The 21773-nt window shown below is 38.9% G+C and overlaps 1 protein-coding gene across 1 annotated transcript; it reads left to right on the forward strand.

Moving 5' to 3' along the window:
* Positions 1–361: 361 nt before the first annotated feature.
* On the forward strand, positions 362–20745 carry LOC139984334 (MICOS complex subunit MIC26-like). The gene is made up of 6 exons (XM_071998214.1): positions 362–521; positions 1413–1658; positions 2726–2780; positions 4027–4122; positions 12392–12579; positions 18953–20745. The coding sequence occupies exons 2-6, from the start codon at positions 1413–1415 to the stop codon at positions 19115–19117; spliced, it is 750 nt and encodes a 249-aa protein (XP_071854315.1). The 5' UTR covers positions 362–521; the 3' UTR covers positions 19118–20745.
* Positions 20746–21773: the final 1028 nt, after the last annotated feature.

Consider the following 21773-nt stretch of genomic DNA (forward strand, 5'->3'; position numbering starts at 1 on the left):
TTATCTATTGCACGACCAGATTCCCGCCAGGAAGAGAAAGACTTAAAGTTCTAATACTCGGTAGTCAAACAGCTCGAAGCAAGGAAAAATTTCCCTAACTTCCAAGCATAAGCCGAAATTCACTGTAATATTCCGCTTAACTTCATAGGTATAACAGAACGCCAATTTGGAGACAGGCAAAGTTTCCGTACACCACCAATATATACTAGTTCAGGCACAAGGGACCATTGACCACTAGTAGAGGACGAATGCGTCCTTAATTGAAGAGCTGCCTCCGTGTTCCCCCAGAATTTAATAGAGAACACCAATAGTCAGTGCAAGGTCATTTGATATGAACAAATGTTATATGTATTCTCATTTTTCTGTAAATACGTGTACGTTTATAACAAATTTCAGACCATTGTCGATCCCTGTAATAAATTGGAAGCATAGTAGTAACAGTTCACCTTTTCACATGAGTCGGTGGTCTGTACGTGAGTTCCAATAGTACGTACACTGCATGCAGTACGATCGAATCAAAGGTAAGTTAGGATACTACTCCTGAGTCACCGATTGCATGATTTAAGGTCAAAGCATAACTCTCCAAACAAATCATCGATTTTCTGAATATTAATGTCTGTCATAAAGCATATCATTTCATAAGTAAAGTGACTCCGCTGCCTAGGCCCCAACTCTAAGCTTTCTACTCTGTACCGTTAGGTTTGTACTATGTTACTGCATTCCGTTGTGGGCATATGACCTACAGCATTGGTACCGATTTCGCGAATCAAAATAATATTCGGCAAAATAAAAATAATAATAATAATAAAAGGTGGTGAGAACGATTCACTGATCGTCGGTTTAATACGGGTGACACTCATGCTTTACAAGCAGATAATCCTTTAAATAAGCTTATAATGATGCTTATTAACCCGATCATCAGTTCAATATTGTTGCACTGGTGCATATTTAGGCCTAGGCTAGGCCTACTTCGTTGGTTCGAAAAGTAAAGTAGCCTAAAGCTGTCGTGCTTGTTTACCTGAGCCGTCGACTGTAAAAAAGCGATAGAATGTTGACTTTTTACCTGGTCGACATTCCTTTATACAATGTTCAGAGAAAATTTTCACAGATATTTTGTTGTAGCCCTAGGACGATAATAGAAAGCTACGATACTGAAGATGATCATTTGTGTTACTGTACTGAAGTAACATAAGCCTAAATAGCAAACACTGAGAGTGACATAGAATGAATGATTAAACCCTAGTAATACAGTATATACTTGATCTCTTACCGATTCACTGCAATTTTGACCAAAGAAGTTTCTGATACTTAACATAAGGAGGAAACAATGGAAGTTTCACCGCAATTGTACAGTAGGAAATTTGATGCTATGCTTCTCTGACCCGAGGGTACGTCTTCACTGTTCTCTTTAGATGTTTCGTGTTGTGAAGTACGCCACCCTAGGGTCGGCCCCAGTTGTGTCATTTGGCTTTATGAAGGTGGAGGCTGCAGAGAAGTCGTCCGGGAACAAGGTGTTAGTCAGACCAAAGGATTTACCTCTGTATTCAGAAGATAAACTAGAGTGGGAGGTACAAGTGGAGGAACGAGAAAACAATGCCCTTGAAGAGGGGATATCGGTAGTGCGCCAACAGATATGGAAGTTATCAGATGCTTGCCAGGTTTGTATTAGAAGTAGTTATGATATCGGCAACTTGGATAAAAATCTCACCACACCCACCCTCATTGCCCTTGTACCCTCCTCTCTATTTTCCATCCTGTTTGCTCCCCTACCACCCCTTATTTCCACTCCCATCCTGTTTTCTTCACTCCCATCCCTTCCCTCTACTGAGACTCCTGTCTTGCCCCCTGCCATGCTCTTCTCTATCCACTCATATTTCCATTTCTCCTTTGACATTCCAGACCCTCTGTTTCCATCTTGGACATTCCACTCCAACCCCCATCTCTCCACTTCAATCAGCATCTCTCCACTCCCTCCCCTGTCCATTTACTGAAACCCCTGTCTTCCATGCCCATCTCTCTCCACTCCTTTTTTCCATCTCTCTAATGACATCCTCACCACTGTGTCCATCCCTGTTGTTCTACTCTCACCCCTTCTCTCCACTCCCATCTCCTCTCTGTTTCCTCCTCTATCCGTCCACTGAGAGCCCTGTCTTCCCCATCCATGCGCATCCCTCCTCTTCCATTCCCATCTCACCATTGACATCATCATCCCCTGGTTGTTCCAATTCCAACCCTTCTCTCCACTCCTATCCTCTTCCCTTAACTCCCATCCTCTTCTCTCCACCACTCCCATCTCTGTACCTCCAAGAAAAACACTGTCACCCCCTGTATAATGCCCATCTTTTCACTCCCATCTCAATCTCTCCATTGGCATTTTTCTTGTCTTCGCTCCACTCTCGTCTTGTCAAAATCACTGTAAGTTGTGAGGAAGTTACTTTAAATTTGTCTGTGCATTTTTTATTTGGACCCTTCACTGTTTTCAGATCTATTGATTTGTAGAAATTCCACCAAACTTTCTATGGTGTGTTCAGTATATCTTACTTGTTTTAAAGTTTTCAGTTTAAACTGTAGGAAAGTTTGCAACAAATGTTTCTTTGTACCCTGTTCATGACTACTTAACTGTACAGCCTTCAAGCAGATGGTTCCAACATTTAGCAATGTAAATGGTATTGTCCATGAAAGATAAACTGACAGCTAATTTGTTATCGTATTTTCTAATTTTAAGGGAGCTGTTGACACCACAAAGACAGTATACAACAAAGTGGAGAAGACAACAACAGGTATGTGGGAACAACTTTAATATTTCTTGATATCTAAACTCTGAGAAAGAACAACATTGTGGGGCGACTAGATTTGCAGTACAAACTTTTACAGTTTGATGTTTCGAACTTTAATACATTAGCAAAAAAAACTGTCTATGTTACATTAAAGCATCATGTCTGTTTAGGTACTTCATTTTGTTCATTTATTAGTTGTAGTTTAGGTTTATATCTGTCATAATCTGAATAAATGTTAAGAGTTTTATATATCTGTAGTACTGGCTACCTCTGTTGAGGTAGGCTCTTTCATGCCCTCAGACTATAAACTGGTCCAGTTCGTCTCACAGGATACCTCTATGAGGTTGATTGTTCCATGCACTCAGACTATAAACTGGTTCAGGTCGACTGACTGGCTACCTCTATGAGGTAGTCTCTTTCATGCCCTCAAGACTATAAAACTGGTTCAGTTCGTTTCACAGGCTACCTCTACAAGGTAGGCGCTTCCATGCCCTCCGACAAAAAAACTGGTTCAGGTCGTCTGACTGGCTAGTAGCTACCTCTACAAGGTAGGCGCTTCCATGCCCTCAGATTATAAACTGGTTCAGTACGTCTGACTGGCTAGTGGCTACCTCTATGAGGTTGGCTCTTCGAGGTCCTCAGACTATAAACTGGTTCAGGTCGTCTGACTGGCTAGTGGCTACCTCTACGAGGTAGGCGCTTCCATGCCCTCAGATTATAAACTGGTTCAGGTCGTCTGACTGGCTAGTGGCTACCTCTACAAGGTATGCGCTTCCATGCCCTCAGATTATAAACTGGTTCAGTACGTCTGACTGGCTAGTGGCTACCTCTATGAGGTTGGCTCTTCGAGGTCCTCAGACTATAAACTGGTTCAGGTCGTCTGACTGGCTAGTGGCTACCTCTACGAGGTAGGCGCTTCCATGCCCTCAGATTATAAACTGGTTCAGGTCGTCTGACTGGCTAGTGGCTACCTCTATGAGGTTGGCTCTTCCAGGTCCTTAGGCTATAAACTGGTTCAGGTCGTCTGACTGGTTACCTCTATGAGGTTGGCTGTTCCATGCCCTCAGACTATAAACTGGTTCAGTTTGTCTGACTGGCTAGTGGTTACCTCTGTTAGGTAGGCTCTTCCATGTCCTCAAGACTATAAATTGATTCAGGTCAACTGACTGGCTCTTTCATGCCCTCAGCATCTCTCTTTCTTGGTGAGATTCAGTCATTATTCAATGCTTCTCTTTCCTGTTAAATACAGATGTCGTCACTTACATCAAAACAGAAGAAGGATTCTTTCCCAGAGCCGGAGTGATTGGTTTAGCAGGTCTGACAGGGATCGTTCTAGCCAGGAAAGGTAATTTATTCAGGACTGATTTAATCGATGTTGACTTCATGGACAACCAGTTCTGTCATCTCTCTTGAACTGCAAAAGATTTTTTACAAAGAAAAATGTTTGATAAAGTGGAAGTACAGCAAATATTCAAAATTTGCATCATGTAATGCATCCTAATAAATGACGGAACATTCATAAAATAATAGGCTTTCTTGACAGACTGTGCGATATTTATAAGAAAACTGAGAGGAAATGTTTTAAGCAAACTTATAAAGGTAATGAAAAAATTCAGAGATTAATGTGACAAATTCATGGACCTCCAATTGGCATACGAATGTGTGCTGCTTTGAGTGAGTCTAAGTAGGTCGAAAATTTACACTATAGAGTTTGGTATTATTCAAAATCCATTCTTCCTTGTTATGAATAGATAACAAATGTTCTTAGCTGCTCTGGAAGTTTTTGATCACAAGTTTCTCTATCACATAGAGGTGTGATGATATTTAGGTTTTACTTCACCATGGAGGATTGATGATGTCACTTAGTGAAGGATATTAACTAAACCGTTTGCTTTAATCATATTTTCTAGTCTGAGAATTCATGTCAACAATTTAAAACAAAATCTGTCATTTAGCTCATACTCTGAAACAACTGGTTTCATTCATGATATAAAAAAATATATAAAACAAAACTTATTCTAGTTTTTGGTGCTAAATCATCATTCTCTATGAAATTGATGAAAATGAGATGCACTGGAACTGTTGAAAAGTGAGATCAAAGTTCTTTTTGTAGTTTTTTTTTTATATTTTTTTTTTATTGGTTTGTGTGTTTTATTAGTATTTGTCACTTTTCAATGGTAAAAGTGTGCTTCAGACATTCAGACAAGATCGTCCAAAACGCCTTCTAATATGTAATGCCATATATATATTGGCGAGCATCAATTTCTCTGCCAAGCATCAATTAGGCAGTGACACCTGTATTCAGCTCTTCAAGCTGTCGTCTGTCTTGTGCGAAGGTTATGCACAGATTCATTTCAGATTCAGAAATACGTTGCTAGGTATTCAACAGATACCTTACCAACAATTTGATGGGCCTGCAGCAGCCCACCGCCTGTCGTCTACAAACATTAGCATTTTACATTATGTGTGTACAAAAGAAATTACTTTTCAAGGTGTCGAGATGTTGCAACATTTGTTGCAACATTTTGCCATGAGCAGGACGGTCCAAACAGCCTTGTTCGATTCTTTGCCGGAGGTAGAAGGAATCTATGCGATGGTCATGGTGTCTGTGTGTGAGTATTTGTGTGTGGGTGCTGTGTGTGTATGTGACTTTTGCTGGTAAACACCGTAACTCAAAAAGTTTGCGGTGGATCAACCTCACACTTGATATGTCAATCTATCTTATTGACTACAAGAATCTTACGTTTTTTTCTGTGAAGTTCAATGGTCATTTGGATTCAACAGAGGTCAAAATCTGAAAACTTTTCAAGCATGATAACTCCAAAAGTATGTGTTTGTTGAACTTCAGAAATGGTATGCAGATCCAGCTTGGTGAGTAAAAGAACCCTATTGAAATTGGACCCAGTCAAGGGTCATTTAAGGTCAACAGCCTTCTATATTTTAGGTGGTACTTAATATGTACTGAACAGTCATCATAATTATTATGACGTACTGTCTTGCCAAATTTGGGCCATTTTGTGAAGAGATGGTTCGATTGAAATATCCAGTTTTAATTCATCTTTTTTTCTGTTTAAATTGCTATCTCTTTTTTCAAAACATCACTCAAACACATGCATAACAAGATGGCTTTGACATTTCCAATTTCATAACAGTTGACATTGGTCTTGGCTTTCCCATGTTTATGATGGAATTCATGAATAAAGAGGCTTAAATGTGTCAGTTTCTTCTTAAAAACAAAAGTCAACTCGTCAACAACTGTCAAAAATTCATGTTGATTCTTTCAAATTTTCTGATGTCTTTGTCTTGTTTTGGTGTGTAAGTTTCTACTTGCACGTCAATCACAAAGGTTATCTGCTAGTTTATCTGGGTAGGTTATATCGTTATATTAAGTAAATAGTTTACTAAGCAATGCTAACCTACCATGCCTGACCAACCATGCCAAGGTGATCGGTTTTAGAATTATTATTGCAGAACTCCACAGAGAGGATATTTTTTGGAGGATAAAGTTAACATGTACACTATGTTTTTTTTTAACCGTGGATGGAGGGGAAGGCGAGAGAGGGGAGGGGAGAAGCTTGGGACAGCTGTCAGTCCTGCTCCCACCCTGCTGTACCCTTGTCCTGCTACCACCCTGCTGTACCCTTGTCCTGCTCCCACCCTGCTGTACCCTTGCCCTGCTCCCACCCTGCTGTACCCTTTCCTCTAAAAAGTTATTGTAGTAATGAAATAAAATATTGTATGTTAAATACATTTCACTATGAAATGTGTTTACTTCTTGTTTACATTAAGTAATGTCAGATGGGTCAGTGGTCTTACATAGGTGAGTGGTACTAGATCAGGGTTGTCCAACCTTTTGCAGAGGAGGGCCACATGGAATGATTATGATGAAAGAGGGGGCCGCATGAACCCTACGCTCGATTTTTCGATGTTTTGCCCGAAGCCAAGGCAACAAAATGTGAGCACTGCGCGCGGAGCGCACTGATTTATTTTCCTTCCTAATAAAACAGATGAATAAAGTCCAGCCGCCCCCCCCCCCTCCGCTGAGAGTGTCACACAAACGGACCTGTATGCAGTTTTTTGGACCCAGAAGGTTTGAATGATTGATTATATAGCTTCAAATTGTTATCAAGAAATCTGCTCACTAAAATTTCGCACCGTAGAGCATCTCTGGCGGGCGGGACGCAACCCTGCGGCGGGCCGGACTGTGGCCCGCGGGCCATAGGTTGGACAACCCTGTACTAGATGGACTGATAACTGTGCAAGCTTTTACCTCCAAACAGAAAAAAATAATAAAATCTTATTACAAAAAACTGCTCATCTACCATCAAATATGCCTTGGTTTAATTAGTACAGTAAACGTCTAAAATTTAGATTGAATGATATTTCAATCCTAACAGGAATGTCTTCCAAGCAGGGTCTCTTATGAGGCAGTATGCTTATGAGGTAGTATGCTTACGAGGCAGTGTGCTTTATGAGGCAGTATGCTTAAGAGACAGTATGCTTATGCTTATGAGGCAGTCTGCTTACGAGGAAGTGTGCTTACGAGGCAGTGTGCTTATCAGGCAGTGTGCTTACGAGGAAGTATGCTTACGAAGCATTGTGCTTACGAGGCAGTATGCTTACGAGGAAGTGTGCTTACATGGAAGTATGCTTACGAGACAGTGTGCTTACGAGGCAGTATGCTTATGAGACAGTGTGCTTACGAGGCAGTGTGCTTATCAGGCATTGTGCCTATCAGGCAGTATGCTTATCAGACAGTACGCTTATGAGGCAGTATACTTATGAATGAAGATTCTCCTGGATCAAAATCATCAACCCCCCGGGCCCCCCTCCCCTTGCTTCCTGTTTAACTTAGAATTCAATAAATAGATGGAACTGCATGTCTTAATTACACCAACCTTAATAGTGATAATACTGGCATCTTGGGTTACAATGTGATGAAAGTTGTATATCCTGAATGTGTCCCTCTCAAAATCTTTCATGCTAATTCGCTCAACATATGGTAGTATACAGAGCTTAAAATCTCTGTTCTGGGGAGCTTTCCCGGTTGTACAGCTTTCCCTATTCCATGATTTGCTCTGTGTTAAAATATTAAAAGTGGTCCCTTTTGTCGGACTGTATTTATACTGTATCTTTTTGTTCTGCGATAGTGAAGTTGTATTTAGTATGTGAACCCTCAAGAAATTGGATCATATCATTACTGTTGATACACATTATGATGTCTAAGAGCTGTGCGTTATATGTACTGTAGCCTGCTGGGAAAGTTTCATGCCTGTAATTTCATGAGAATTAAGTTCTGTACGAAAGTAAAGAGAAACTCAGTTGACAGAGTCTTCTCTAGCTAGTTAACCGCTAATTTCCAGTTTCTCGCCAACACTCTGAACAGTCCCAAACCCGTCCAGTCAAAAACAACCCATGATAGTCCTTAAGTTGTCTGAAAAAGTAGGCCACATGACCACGTTTCACAGAAGTAATTACAAAATACAACAGGTAAAAATGTGTCCCTCTTTCTTTCCTTTTTTTTGGTAATTAAAGAAATTTGACAATGGAAGGTATCCTCAAATACTAGTATAGCGCCACCAATGAACTTTGAATGAATTATTCCCCTGTTTACAGTTTGCAATCCACTTGAAATATTATGTCAATATTGACAGTCATATTTGCGTTGCATATCCTATCCATAAAGTCAGTCAAAGGACTTTAAACTGTGCGTGTTATGCTGGAGGATGGTACGTAGCTTCAGTGTACAGTACAGCTTAGTATATAGTCCTACAGTGTGCTTTGTAGGGCATTACTGCATCTACCATACATGTGTACATTAAGTACAGTGAATTTGTGTGTATTATTTAGGTATTGAGAACTGTTCTAAGCAGTTCCGGATTAACATAGTTAGCAAAAGTAGCATATATGCTATGGGCCCGGCATTTTCAAGGGCCCGCGCTAAATGCTTGCAAGGCCGGGCCCATAGCATATGGGCTTGGCATTTTCAAGGGCCCGTGCTAAATGCTTGCAAGGCGCTATCAATATCCGATTCAGTGACTCTACACTTGCTCTGTTACTATAGTACTATACCACCTTCAACTTTTATGAATGACTGGTTGTTTTTAGGTTAATGATTTTAGCCAATTACCTTCAAATTGGGGTTATCATTTTAACACAGTAATTAATGGGAGTGTGGCATCTAGTGCTATATATGCTGCGCATGAATATTTGAAACTGAAGTCGTAGCTCTAATTGTTGGGGAAGTGCAACCTGCCCCTGTGTAAATATATTTTTGTATTTAGGTTTGTTGCACATCTTAGAGGAAGTAAGTTTCAATATGGAAAATGGATGACCTCAAAGGGACAAAAACAGCAGGAAATCATTCACCGGCTTTCCACGAATTACAGATGTTCCGTCAAATAATGTTTTCAGCGTTTTTAATCATGTGGTATCCTGAATGATACATTATGGAGAAACTGATGGTAGTTCATGTTGGTTTAATCTGTAGTAGGCCTCTATTTTATTTTCATCTCTAAATTCTTGTAGAAGTTCTCAGTAACTAAACACTACCCCTCACCTCAATCAGTAGCTGACATGTTGGCCATTCATGGCACCTTACATTTCCTGTATCATTACCATATAAAGTTGTAAACCTCTTTAACTCAATAGTTAACTATATTGGTACTCTGAAATAACCTCAATTGACCCTATTTTTTGCACCAAATGTTATTTCATTTCTGTACTCTAACATCCAACCCCCCCTCCCCCCCCCCCAAATAAAAACAGATCCTGTTTGAATCACCTGTATTGAAAAAGATCTTATTCTCTTGTTGCTTTTGCACTTGTAAATTATGCATCCTCCAGTCATGGACGTGTGTATGTATGCACAGTTAGTACATAGGATACAGGAGCTTAATGAAGGTCACAGTTTTCCAGGGTCTTTCTACTTTCTATTGTCTTGATATCCAGAAATCTGGTTTCTAAATATGGAACACCCCTATGATATCCTGTGAAAGTACTACTTAAGTAGGCTTTGATTAACAGGCTCTATGCTATACTGTGTTAAAATTGTGTGGAAGCACAGTTCAATTTTGTTTTTTGTTTTTGGCAATACGGCCAGTTAACAATATTGGCTGAATATTGCCCTGGTAAGTTTCCGGTTGTCTAGATGCACTGAGACTTTCATAATGCCTGTCATGTACAATATATATACACTATATATGTACTATATATGTATAATACAGCAATTTTTAATGATGAAATATATGTGGGGGGCACCCTTAATGTGGGGGTGGGGTGGGGGTGAGGGACCCAGGGCCACTGTACCATTGGACCCCCTCTAACAGCCTGCAATGGGTATGCAGATTATTGGTGTAACTTATATCAATTATCATCATGAGTGCATCACCACCAAAGACTGCATCAAATTTAACTTTAAGACCTCTGGTTTCTATTCAGTATTGTATTATAGTATATACAGCAAAATAAAATAAAACTGTTAGCAAACTGCTATAGAGCCTGTGTAGAAGAATGTGTAAAAGTAAGTTGGCCTGACGTTTCGATCCTAGCAGGAACTTCTTCAGATGCTTTTTTTTTATAGTTTTTTTTTTTTAGTTTCAGAGGCTTTTTTAGCCTCTGAAGGAGATGGTGCTAGGATCGAAACGTCAGGCAAACTTAATTTTAATACAGTATGTAGAGCACACAGTTCTGGACAATGTAGTACATACATACAAGCAATAGTACTAATTCTGCAGTTATGCCTATCAGCTTATATTAGTGTTTGTTTGTCACACATCACCTACCGAACACACTGTATCATAAATGATACTGTCCTGGCCCAAATACGGCAGGTTATTCTGAAAAGGACCCTCAAAAATGCCTCTCCCTCCCTCCCCTTCCTTCACAGGCTAAATATAACCCTGCCCATACCCCATGGCGTTTTCGATACGGTATCTTTCATATCGTATGTATTTCAAAGAAAACACTGCATTAATTCGACGAACTGGTACCCAAATGGAAAGATGCAAGATCAGGTTTAGTTGTATACTGTACATTGGAAGAACTGTACCAGAAAGAAAACTCTGAATTCCCATAATTGCTATATAGAAGATGTCAGACACGAACAATACCGTATATGCTTGTCCTACATAGCAAAAACTTTAGTGTTTAATGGGTTGAAACTAGATACTCGAGTGGCTGTACTCTGTGCCTATCTCCAAACATGACGTTGCTTTGTTCATGAGATTCTTAAAGGGAGTGAAGACTCGCGCAAAAAGAAAAGTCTAATGCTGGTAATCTGACCTAGTTTCGAATGAGGTGTTAAACAGAAGTGTAAGACACCACCATCGATCCCAGAAAATACACACACAGCTTGCTACCATCAGTAATTTGACACTAGTGTACAGTCAGTACATACAGCTGCGATCAATACCCACAGCACAGTGTACAAACGATACAGCAATGGACATCTCAGGTCCAGCTAAAGATAACTATGTATCACGTTTAATTACTGTACTGTCTGCATTTTGTAGCGACATGAACAAAACATCACTTGCAAGCAACGGAAAGTTAACTTTTCCAGATGTCCACACCCGGTTTGGGGCGAGTCTTCAATGCCTTTAATGTTCCACTGCAATGACAGGTATCCATTACATGATTAAATTACACTGTAGACACCCATGAGTTTTTTAAACCAAACTTTGCTTGCTACTTTCCCACATTACCTTGCTTGTTTCATTGTCTGAAGGTTGGTTGATATGGATCAGCTGTGAAAGTGTTTCTATTCTGCGTTGATGTTTAACAGGTTAATAAACCATACTTTTATGTAGCCAAGTATGTAGCCATACAGTAGCTACTGTAGTATAAATTCAATGTTCTAACTGTAGCAGATCGATACTTGGTGAGTTGCATATTGATTGATATTGATCGATTGACATTGATATTTAATTTACTTGGAAAGAAATTAAACGTCCATGGACTAAAACTTGTTGTGAAATCAATTGTAGACTCAGCTAGTACAGAGAGATGGAACTGACACATAGATCTCATTAACGGCAATAAAAATCAATTTAAAATGCTTCATTATACCAGGCGCGGGGGGGGGGGCAAAACTGGATAAATTATTCCCCAAGTATGTATGTGTATCTTATTTTTTATGGTAAAAGTGAGAGGGCCTGATTTATCGATCCTTCTTCATAGGCTGAATGACAAGTTACAATAACAGAAGGGACAAATACACACACAGAATACAGACAGGTTAAAAAATGAGCAGGGTGAACACAAAAAGAGAAAGATGTAGGAGGATTAGTAGACAAGGGATGGAGAGAAGAAAGAACCTACAGGGGGAAGAGGAGAGGTATTCTGTGTGTGTATTTGTCCCTTTTATTACTGTTACTTGTCATTCAGCCTCTGAAGAAGATCCTGCCCGTCAGGCCCTCTTACTTTTACACATTCTCTTACACAGGCTCTTTAATGGGTAAGCAGTTTGCTAACAGTTTATTTTTATTTTTTTTTTATTTTTTTTTTTATTTATTTATTTATTTATTTATTTATTTATTTATTTATTATTATTATTATTTTTTATTTATTTATTTTTTTTAATTCTTATTTGTTTTTGTATGTCTATTTTTCAGGTGGAATATTTCGTAAGTTGATCTACTCCGGAGGTTTGATGTCCGGTACTACAGCTTTGTGTTACCCTTACAAGGCGGTACAGCTAAGTCAAGCCGAATACAACTGGGTGAAAGATAGGTTAACGGGGCTTTACGATTCACAGACAGCCGAACAGAAGAAGACACCAACAGAGGATGTTACAGCTACGGTCAGTATGAGTCATAAACTTGTTTTATGTTATATCACCTGGGAAGGTGTGTTTGGGAGAGGGGGGAAGGGGGGAGAGGTGGAAGGATTGGGGCAGAAGGGGTGACATTGGTGGTGGGGGAGTGGTAACATGGGTGATATAGTGGTGCAGGATTGGGGAAAGGTGACATGGGTGAATAGGTGATGGGGTGGGGGGAGGTGGCAGGGGTGAAGAGGTGATGGGGGTGGGAGATAGGTGATGGGGTGAGGTGGGGTTGGGGGAGGTGGCAGGGGTGAAGAGGTGATGGGGCTTGGGGTGGGGTGGGTGAGAGGTGACATGGGTGAATAGGTGATGGGGGTGGGAGATAGGTGACATGGGTGATGGGGTGCGGTGGGGTTGGGAGAGACGGCAGTTGTGAAGAGGTGATTGGGGTTGGGGTGAGCGAGAGGTGACAGGGGTCACATGGGTGAATAGGTGATGGGGGTGGGAGATAGGTGACATGGGTGAATATGTGTTTGCGTGGGGGTGGTTGTGGGGGAGGTGGCAGGGGTGAAGAGGTGATGGGGGTGGGAGATAGGTGGCAGGGGAGAGAGGTGACAGTGGTGAAGAGGTGATGGGGGTGGGGAGGGGAGATAGGGGTGCAGAGGTGGTGTCAATGGGGATGGGGAGAGATGGTGGCATGGAAAAACAGAGAGAAGTTTTATATTGTTGGTGTTTGAGTGCGTACACTGCTCTGGTGGAGACAGCTTGGGAAAATCCTGCTAAAACATATAAACAGTTGCAACGTTAGCAAAACATACTGTGTTTAAGAAAGTGCAAGCGTTACTAGATTATGATGTAATATATCTATATATATATCTTACGTCCGTGTTCACACATATTATGCAATATTGGTTGTGTACTACATGTATACTACGTAACTGTATGATAAATCTGTAGTGTAGTGACTGTATTGTAGCCTTCTGTCTATGTTAAGTAGATCTACTGTAAGCAGTGCACGTTAATACTTCCTGCTTTGGCTTCCCTGGGATTTTGAGGTATTTAAATTGTTCCCAAAACATCAGCTTAAGGAACTGCTTTTGTTTGCCTTGTAAGTACTGTGCTAGCAATAAAAATAATACCTGCCATGGATTCAAGTTACATGTACATGTATGAGGGGTTCTATATAGAAGATCTGTTTCATTTCAAATGCATATATCGACATTTTCAGTAGCCTACTGTAGTACTTTAATAGTCATACCACAAACGCGTAACATCACTGAACTTTGACCTCTAGCCTTATTTGCATATTCATGCCTTGAAGTTGGTTGTCCTATCCAATTATTCACATTCATATATATGCTGGCATTCATGCACAGCCAGGCCTAGAATATGTCACAACTTTTAAAAGCCCGTTGCTATAACAACAACAAAATACCAGTGCATCAAAAATCCACCGGCTCAAACCAAATTCCTACATGTTTGCATTTTCTTTGAATTATTACAATTTGTCAACTTTAACTTTGCACCGGGAGAAAAATCATGCCGTATTTTTCTCCTTCTTTTTTTCCCACCTTCTACTGGGCAAACAGTGCAATCCACTGGCAAATTTAGCCAGTAGATAGTTTGCACTCTAGGTGTGATAATACTGTAGAAAATGTCGATTGCACCATCGTGGGAATGAAGACAATTACATTGGTCATCAAAATTGTAGTAACATTTTAGAAAAAAAATTTAAATTTGGGATCAATTTGAAGTTTATTATTTAACGTATGGAAATACCCAACCATGCATTATATTCTTTCATTTGTTTGTTGTTTGATCAGTGATCGGGCTAAGGTACAAATACAACTTAGGTTTAACTCTATTAGTGTCTGTTGTCAGGTTAAACCTTCCATTCAAATACATTAACTTCCTCTTTTGATTCTGAGTAGAATCTAATATCCCATCAACTGTGATAGTTTAAAAATGGTTTTTTCAGTGCATAAAGGGTTAAATTTAATCTGAAGGGATAAGCCAGTGGGTTCAGTAACTTCTCTGAATTCCACTAAATCTCAAGTGCAGCTGAACTTAGAACTTTGCACATCCATTGTGATCCTCCTTCCATGATATGTATGTTACTATGAAAGGAATACAATGTATAGGTTTAGTACATGTCTTGACTTAATCTACATCAAATTTGCATGAAACAAACTACAAAAAAAAAAAGAGAGATAATAGTGTATGTATGTAATGTATCTATGTATATATATTCTTCCTGCCAAATATTAACATGTCTTATTTTCATGATGCAATATTATATAATTTAACCAAATATGACAAAAATCCACTAGTCTGGGTTCAGAGGGACAGCAGTTATATCGAACACTGTATTAATAAGTACTATAAAAAAAAATTAAAAAATACTTCTACAATCGGATGTTACCATGAAAACCATGAAAACCACACCTATGAAACTTGATTACTTCATTCTAGATCAAGATTGCGTGAGAAGCTTTACAAGGTGATCGCGAATCTTATATTTTAGAGATGTTAATTTCACCGTTGCAGTACATCTGACGGTAAATGAAAAGTAGGGATCTGAAAGATAATATGATAATAATAAATAATAATAAATAATATTAAACACTGAAGAATAATTGGAGGAACCTTCGGTGTAATTTCATGCTTTTGAATTTCACTGTAATCAAGTTTGCGCAAAGTTTAATGAAAAATAAATCTCAAGGACTTTTAGGGTAACAATAATTAAAGCAAGACAACAAGCAGGACAATAATTGTTTGTTTATTCATTGGCAGCACCATGTAACTTAAAGGGGAGCACCATGTAACTTAAAGGAGAGCACTCATATAATTAGAGGGAAGCACACTGTAACTAAAAAATTTTACCATGTTGTGGTTTGCCTTGTCATCTGTGTATAATTGTTTTAAAACCAAAAATATTTAAACAAAAATATCTAGAAAAAAAAATAATAAGAAAAGCTCCCACCAGACAACAGGGAAAGTAAAAAACTATTATCTTCAAAACAGTAAGAATCAGTATCCTGTACTGTACATTTCCTCGTGACACATTTGGACGTTTCTGCACATTTTTAGTACATCTGGAGAAGGGTCTGGAACCCTGCCTGTGTTTTGCCACATGTCCGCCACCCACTTGGTTGTAGCTTCCTACGCCATCAGATTCACCGGAAACAACCCCATTTGCCAATACTTTCATGGAAATATGTTAATCAATTAATAAAAGAAATTAATCAGTAACCTGATAAAAGTCCCAATTTATGCAACAACAACCAAAAAGTATGCTACAATATTAACATCGTTTATGGACTGAACTTTTCATTCAAAACTTTAATGTCAATGTTAGTGCAACTACAGCAAGGAGCAGAATTTATAGGGTGAAGTTGCCAAATTGGAGGAAGGGACCACATCGGTTCTCTTAAGGTGTTACTTATTACATATCCCCCCCCCCCTCCCACACACCCCTTCTCCTCTTCTCCTACCCAACCCTCCATCCCTGAGTCCTAAAATATTAGTTCAATCCGGAGTTGAGTACTAAAGCAGTGTCTGTTTCATGCACGGCTTGCGCTGTATTTGAAACACCCACAAAATGGGAAAAGGTGAACAGAGCACTAGGTACGAAACTAAAACAATCTCTTGGAATCAATATTTGTCGGAAAACAAAACCATCTTATTTTCCTTCGCATAATCCTACGTTATGATGACTTTAATTTGAAAGGCGCATAAATGTTCTGCAGGATGTATTTCTGATTTCCAATTTAGTTTTTTCAATTTAAAAAAAGAAAAAAATTAGTATGTGTAATGGCATTGGCAAATTTATCCAGTATCGCATTGCAAATTACTTTGCAAAATTCCATGCAAATGCAATGCAAAGTGCTTAACAAGTACAAATGTGCAGGCCATTTTTTTTACATAGGAAATACTGTACAGTTGTAGTCCTTTATATGAGACAATGTTTAGAACCTTCAATTTAAAGTATTGTTGAAACAGGTGCTGTGGCCGAGTGGATAAAGACGATGGCATTTGAAGCAATGAGGCTTAGCAGTCGGGAGGTTCGGGGTTCGATCCCCGGCCGGGTCATAGCAAGGTGGGTTTTCCCATCTGAAATGACTTCCTAAATTGAAAATGATTCCAAATTTCCAAACTTGAGTTAAAATGTTGAATTGGAAGCCACCCAACATGAAATTTGTAATCCATAAAGCCTGCGCGGGCTTCTCCCACATTCATGGTAGTTTTAAGCATCGTTAAAATAACTGTAGAATGATGAATTTCAACATTCAATTATTCCTTGGAGGGACTTGGTTTCCCACAGCACCCATTGCTAGGACAGTTCTAAGCAAATCTGAAGTCAGATGTTAAATGAATTCTTTTTCCTGCATGGACACTGCAACGTACATCTCAGTCTTATTAGTATTGTGTGGACTGTGGAATATTTCCTATTACATATACACTGTATGTAACATAACATGTATAGGGAATGCTGTATCCAGTATAGCATAGTAAAATGCTATGGAAAATGGGCAACTTGCTACACTAAAAGTGCAAAATTGTATAGCAGTTTTTTTTTCTTCATAGGAACCATATCATTTTTAATATAACACACAAACTTCAGAACCTATAAAACTGCAATACAAAACTTGTACACTTAGTTATTTCAAAATATATTAAATATGTTGCATTGATCCATACAGTACAATTAATGTTAGACTTGTTAGTGTTACCACGGTGATGTGAATGAAATCTGAATGTTCTGATCCAGCCAAATCTGAATATTCTGTTCTAGCCAAATCTGAATGTTTGGAATCTAGCCAAATCTCAATGTTCTGGTCTAGATAGCCAAATCTGAACGTTCTGGTCTAGCCAAATCTCAATGTTCTGTTCTAGCCAAATCTCAATGTTCTGGTCTAGCCAAATCTCAATGTTCTGGTCTAGATAGCCAAATCTCAATGTTCTGGTCTAGATAGCCAAATCTCAATGTTCTGGTCTAGCCAAATCTCAATTTTCTGGTCTAGCCAAATCTCAATGTTCTGGTCTAGCCAAATCTCAATGTTCTGTTCTAGCCAAATCTCAATGTTCTGGTCTAGCCAAATCTCAGTGTTCTGGTCTAGATAGCCAAATCTCAATGTTCTGGTCTAGATAGCCAAATCTCAATGTTCTGGTCTAGATAGCCAAATCTCAATGTTCTGGTCTAGCCAAATCTCAATGTTCTGGTCTAGATAGCCAAATCTCAATGTTCTGGTCTAGCCAAATCTCAATGTTCTGGTCTAGCCAAATCTCAACGTTCTGGTCTAGATAGCCAAATCTCAATGTTCTGGTCTAGATAGCCAAATCTCAATGTTCTGGTCTAGATAGCCAAATCTCAATGTTCTGGTCTAGATAGCCAAATCTCAATGTTCTGGTCTAGATAGCCAAATCTCAACGTTCTGGTCTAGATAGCCAAATCTCAATGTTCTGGTCTAGATAGCCAAATCTCAATGTTCTGGTCTAGATAGCCAAATCTCAACGTTCTGGTCTAGATAGCCAAATCTCAATGTTCTGGTCTAGATAGCCAAATCTCAATGTTCTGGTCTAGATAGCCAAATCTCAACGTTCTGGTCTAGCCAAATCTCTATGTCAATACTAGGGCGGATTAGTGGTAACATCACAAGATTGATTGAAGCTTGGTACTGTACTGTGTTGGTAAATACTTCAAACACATGACACACAGTGGTACTGTAGATGTCATGTCCATTGCAATGTGTGCTTTACAGTAAATACCTGTACAATATAAATCCAGTGTATCTAAGTACAGTGTGTTTATGTATGTATGTAAGTGTATGTATGTATGTATATTAGATCCTCCTGCAAGCAGGAACTCGCGAAGAAGCCTCATTGGCTTATCAAAGCCGCAAGCTGACTGAATCAGTCTCTTACATTCATATTTAACGTCCATGATTACGAATTGTTAATTGTTAACAACTCTGTAACTGGACGACATTCATTAATCTGGGAGTGACTCAAACCGGGGACCTTATGATTGAAAGGCACCGGCGTTAACCACTGAGCTAACACTCCAATATATAACCACTGAGCTAACACTTATATCGTAGGGTGTGGGTGTTTGTCTGTGCAATGCCCATGGTGAATAACTTAATACTGAAAGCCATTCAATACTTTATATATATATATATATAATTTATATATACAATTTATATATATATATATATGCATTCACATCATTCTGATCTCATATACCGTCATTATGTAAGATTTGCAATTTTATCATGGGAGCACTGAAGGTGCATTCTGGGTAAAGAAAAACCAATTTGTCCTGTGAAAATCAATTTTGTTTTTACTGTGGCTCACTATAGTACTGCTCATAACTTTCATATCAGCTCATTTTCTGAATTATCATTTCCAGGAAGAGATTAAATCTGATGGTCCTTCATCGAGTTTAGAAGAAAAAGACGCAGCGTTGTCTAAACCAGACGAAGCGCCCTCTACGGAAACGGATAAACCAGTCGCCGATAAAGACTACGGACAGAGTAATCCCGCAGATAAGGACATGTACACAACCAGGAGTTGAGATTAAATGCAATATCAGTGTGTACTATAAAAAAAAAGGTTATGAACTGACAAAAAATTGCTGAGGCATGTTTGAAACATACATATATGATTAGTCATTGTGTTTCACTTGCTTAGAGAAATATTGCCTGCCGGTATCCCAGTTACAGGGTTTCTTGTTCCTAATAAACAAAAAACATTGAGAATGGGCAGGAACGAAATCGTGGCCAAAAAAAACTCCCCATAAACTTTGCAGACGTTTGATGCATGCTATGTAAAGCAATGTTACTTTTGAAATCTATAGGACGGTAACCGGTAACCGGTTGATCAACTACATGGTTATATTTAAGACCCTACAAAAAGCAATATATATGGATAAATTCCTACTCTGTGGTGGATGACCATACTGATCTTACACAATTTTTTCATATTTTCAATACTTTTAATATTTAAGCTCTTTGAAGGTTGACTTTCGGCAGCATCTTAGTCTTGATGTTTTATAGACTCATAGTCCACGAACAAAAAAATTAATTGTAAGCAAATCATGTTTCTGTTGCTGCACCTGTTTACAAGATACTCACCTTTAAACTATGCTGCATCTATGGAAGGCTCCTTTAACGCTAAATTCATGATGACCACAGGTACTACTCAACTTAAGGTGACCACATTTTTTCCAGGAAATTGCTGGGAAATGATATTGAGTGTTGACCCCCCCTTCACCCCCATCCCCTTATCCCCCATGTTGAAATGAAGAGTTTTTTCTTACACTGTATTTTGAAAATAAGGTACATGGAAGGTCTCTGGGTATTTCCTCATTGAGAAACTAGTATTTTTGTCCAAGATAAATAATCCACTGCCAAAAACCCTGAAGGTTGCTGGAAGCCTTTTAATTCATCACTATATGTAATATGATTTCATGTGCATTACAGGCCGTGATATTATTTCAATGATCTTGGTTGCCTTTTTCTGTCTGCCATGAATGAAATTTACGTTCATGACCTAGTTGTAAACAATCACAGCTTTGCTGAGGTTCAAGCTGTAGTATCTCAATGAATGGGAGGCCAAACAGGCAAAAATTGAATATTATTCAGGACCTTTTTACAATATTCAGGGATATTCCAGGGAGGGTAAATAGAAATTTTCCTGGAACTTTTTCAGCGACACTTATATCCAGGGACAACACATGACATGAGGGGACTGTCCCCTGAAAACAGCAACAAATTCACTGACTATTGTGCAATGGTTTACTGTTAAGGGTTTTTAATATAATTTAATAGTCTGCGTGTTATAATGCTAATTGATCCAGTCAACTAAATTGATGAGCCTAAGGTAATTTATTGTTTTCTTTCTAGGAAATAAGAAAGTTGGATAGAAATATAGCCTGGAGTGACAAGCAAGTCCCTTTTATTTAAGAATCTACAATAAATGTATCAAATTGATTTTGTGTGTAAAGTCATCTTTTTTTACCTACTCCAACTTCACATGTAGTGTATATGAGAAACACAAGCATCTTTCCTGATTAGCTCGACTAGCTATGGAATACTGGAGTATATTTGGATTGAAGTTATTCATATTCTTTCTGATAACTGTTAAAGATGGAACACTGTTAAATACTACATTATTACATACAATAATAAACAGACAACATAAGGTGCGCATGCGCTGTTTGCAGATTGCTCGGTCATGCTTCGGTTTTTGTAAAATCTTATTTGAAATGCATCTCTGAATAATAAAAGAATATGTCAAATGAACAATTGGTAGTTTGATTTCTTTTTTGGTCCGATGCTTTGGCATCCATTGAAACCTATGCAGTCAACTTGGCATATTTGTGTGTGCGTGTGTATGTGTCTAAATATGTCAATGTTGAGTTTCATTTTTCAATGTAAAAAAATAAAATTATTTGGCCTTTTAGGTTAATAGTTTAATTTTTATGGACTGTAAAATTAAAGGTGACGAACATATGAAGCTAACAAAGTGTGACACATGGTTACTTCAAGGACGGCCCCTTTCTGGGTACAAGTTGTGTCGATGAGGTCAGACCACAGAGAGGGGTAGGGGGGTGCTGTCATTTGTACCCGTCAAAAAGGTATGGTCGTCCTGACAAACTTGGCGAACAAGAATCTAACCTAGTTGGACCATTGCCATTCAAAAAAAACAACATGAATTTCTCTACAAACGCAAGAGAAGTCCTGCCAACCGTACCACTGGCAATGGTTCCTGCCAACAGTATCAACAATTTCTAGACACCCACCCCATAGCAGCATTGCTGCTTGAATTAAGAACTCTATAACGGCCGCTCCCCCCCCCACCCCACCCCCCAATAGCGTAGAGGGTTACAGGAACTCTAGGGGAGTTATCTCAGTTTGTGAAACGTTTGGGGCCATTCAGATGGCATCTGAAAGGCTTTTCATATTACCTGTGACAACACTGGAAAATATTGAATTGAAACGGAGCATATCAGGAAAGTCAATAAGGAATGGTATATTTATTACAGCGAATATGGGGTTGTCATTTAAAGGTATCATATTTACTATATACTTGAGTTCAAAGAACCTGATATCGTAAGTAGATTGTTGATTCCTTGCCAAAGACTAGGAGCCTCTGTGGCGTGTGTATATGTGTGTGTATGTGACACTTGCTCGTAAACACTCTTAACTTGAGAAGGATAACAGGTACAT

The sequence above is a fragment of the Apostichopus japonicus genome, chromosome 17 (genome assembly GCF_037975245.1).
Source record: "Apostichopus japonicus isolate 1M-3 chromosome 17, ASM3797524v1, whole genome shotgun sequence".
NCBI classification, from domain to species: Eukaryota; Metazoa; Echinodermata; class Holothuroidea; order Aspidochirotida; family Stichopodidae; genus Apostichopus; species Apostichopus japonicus.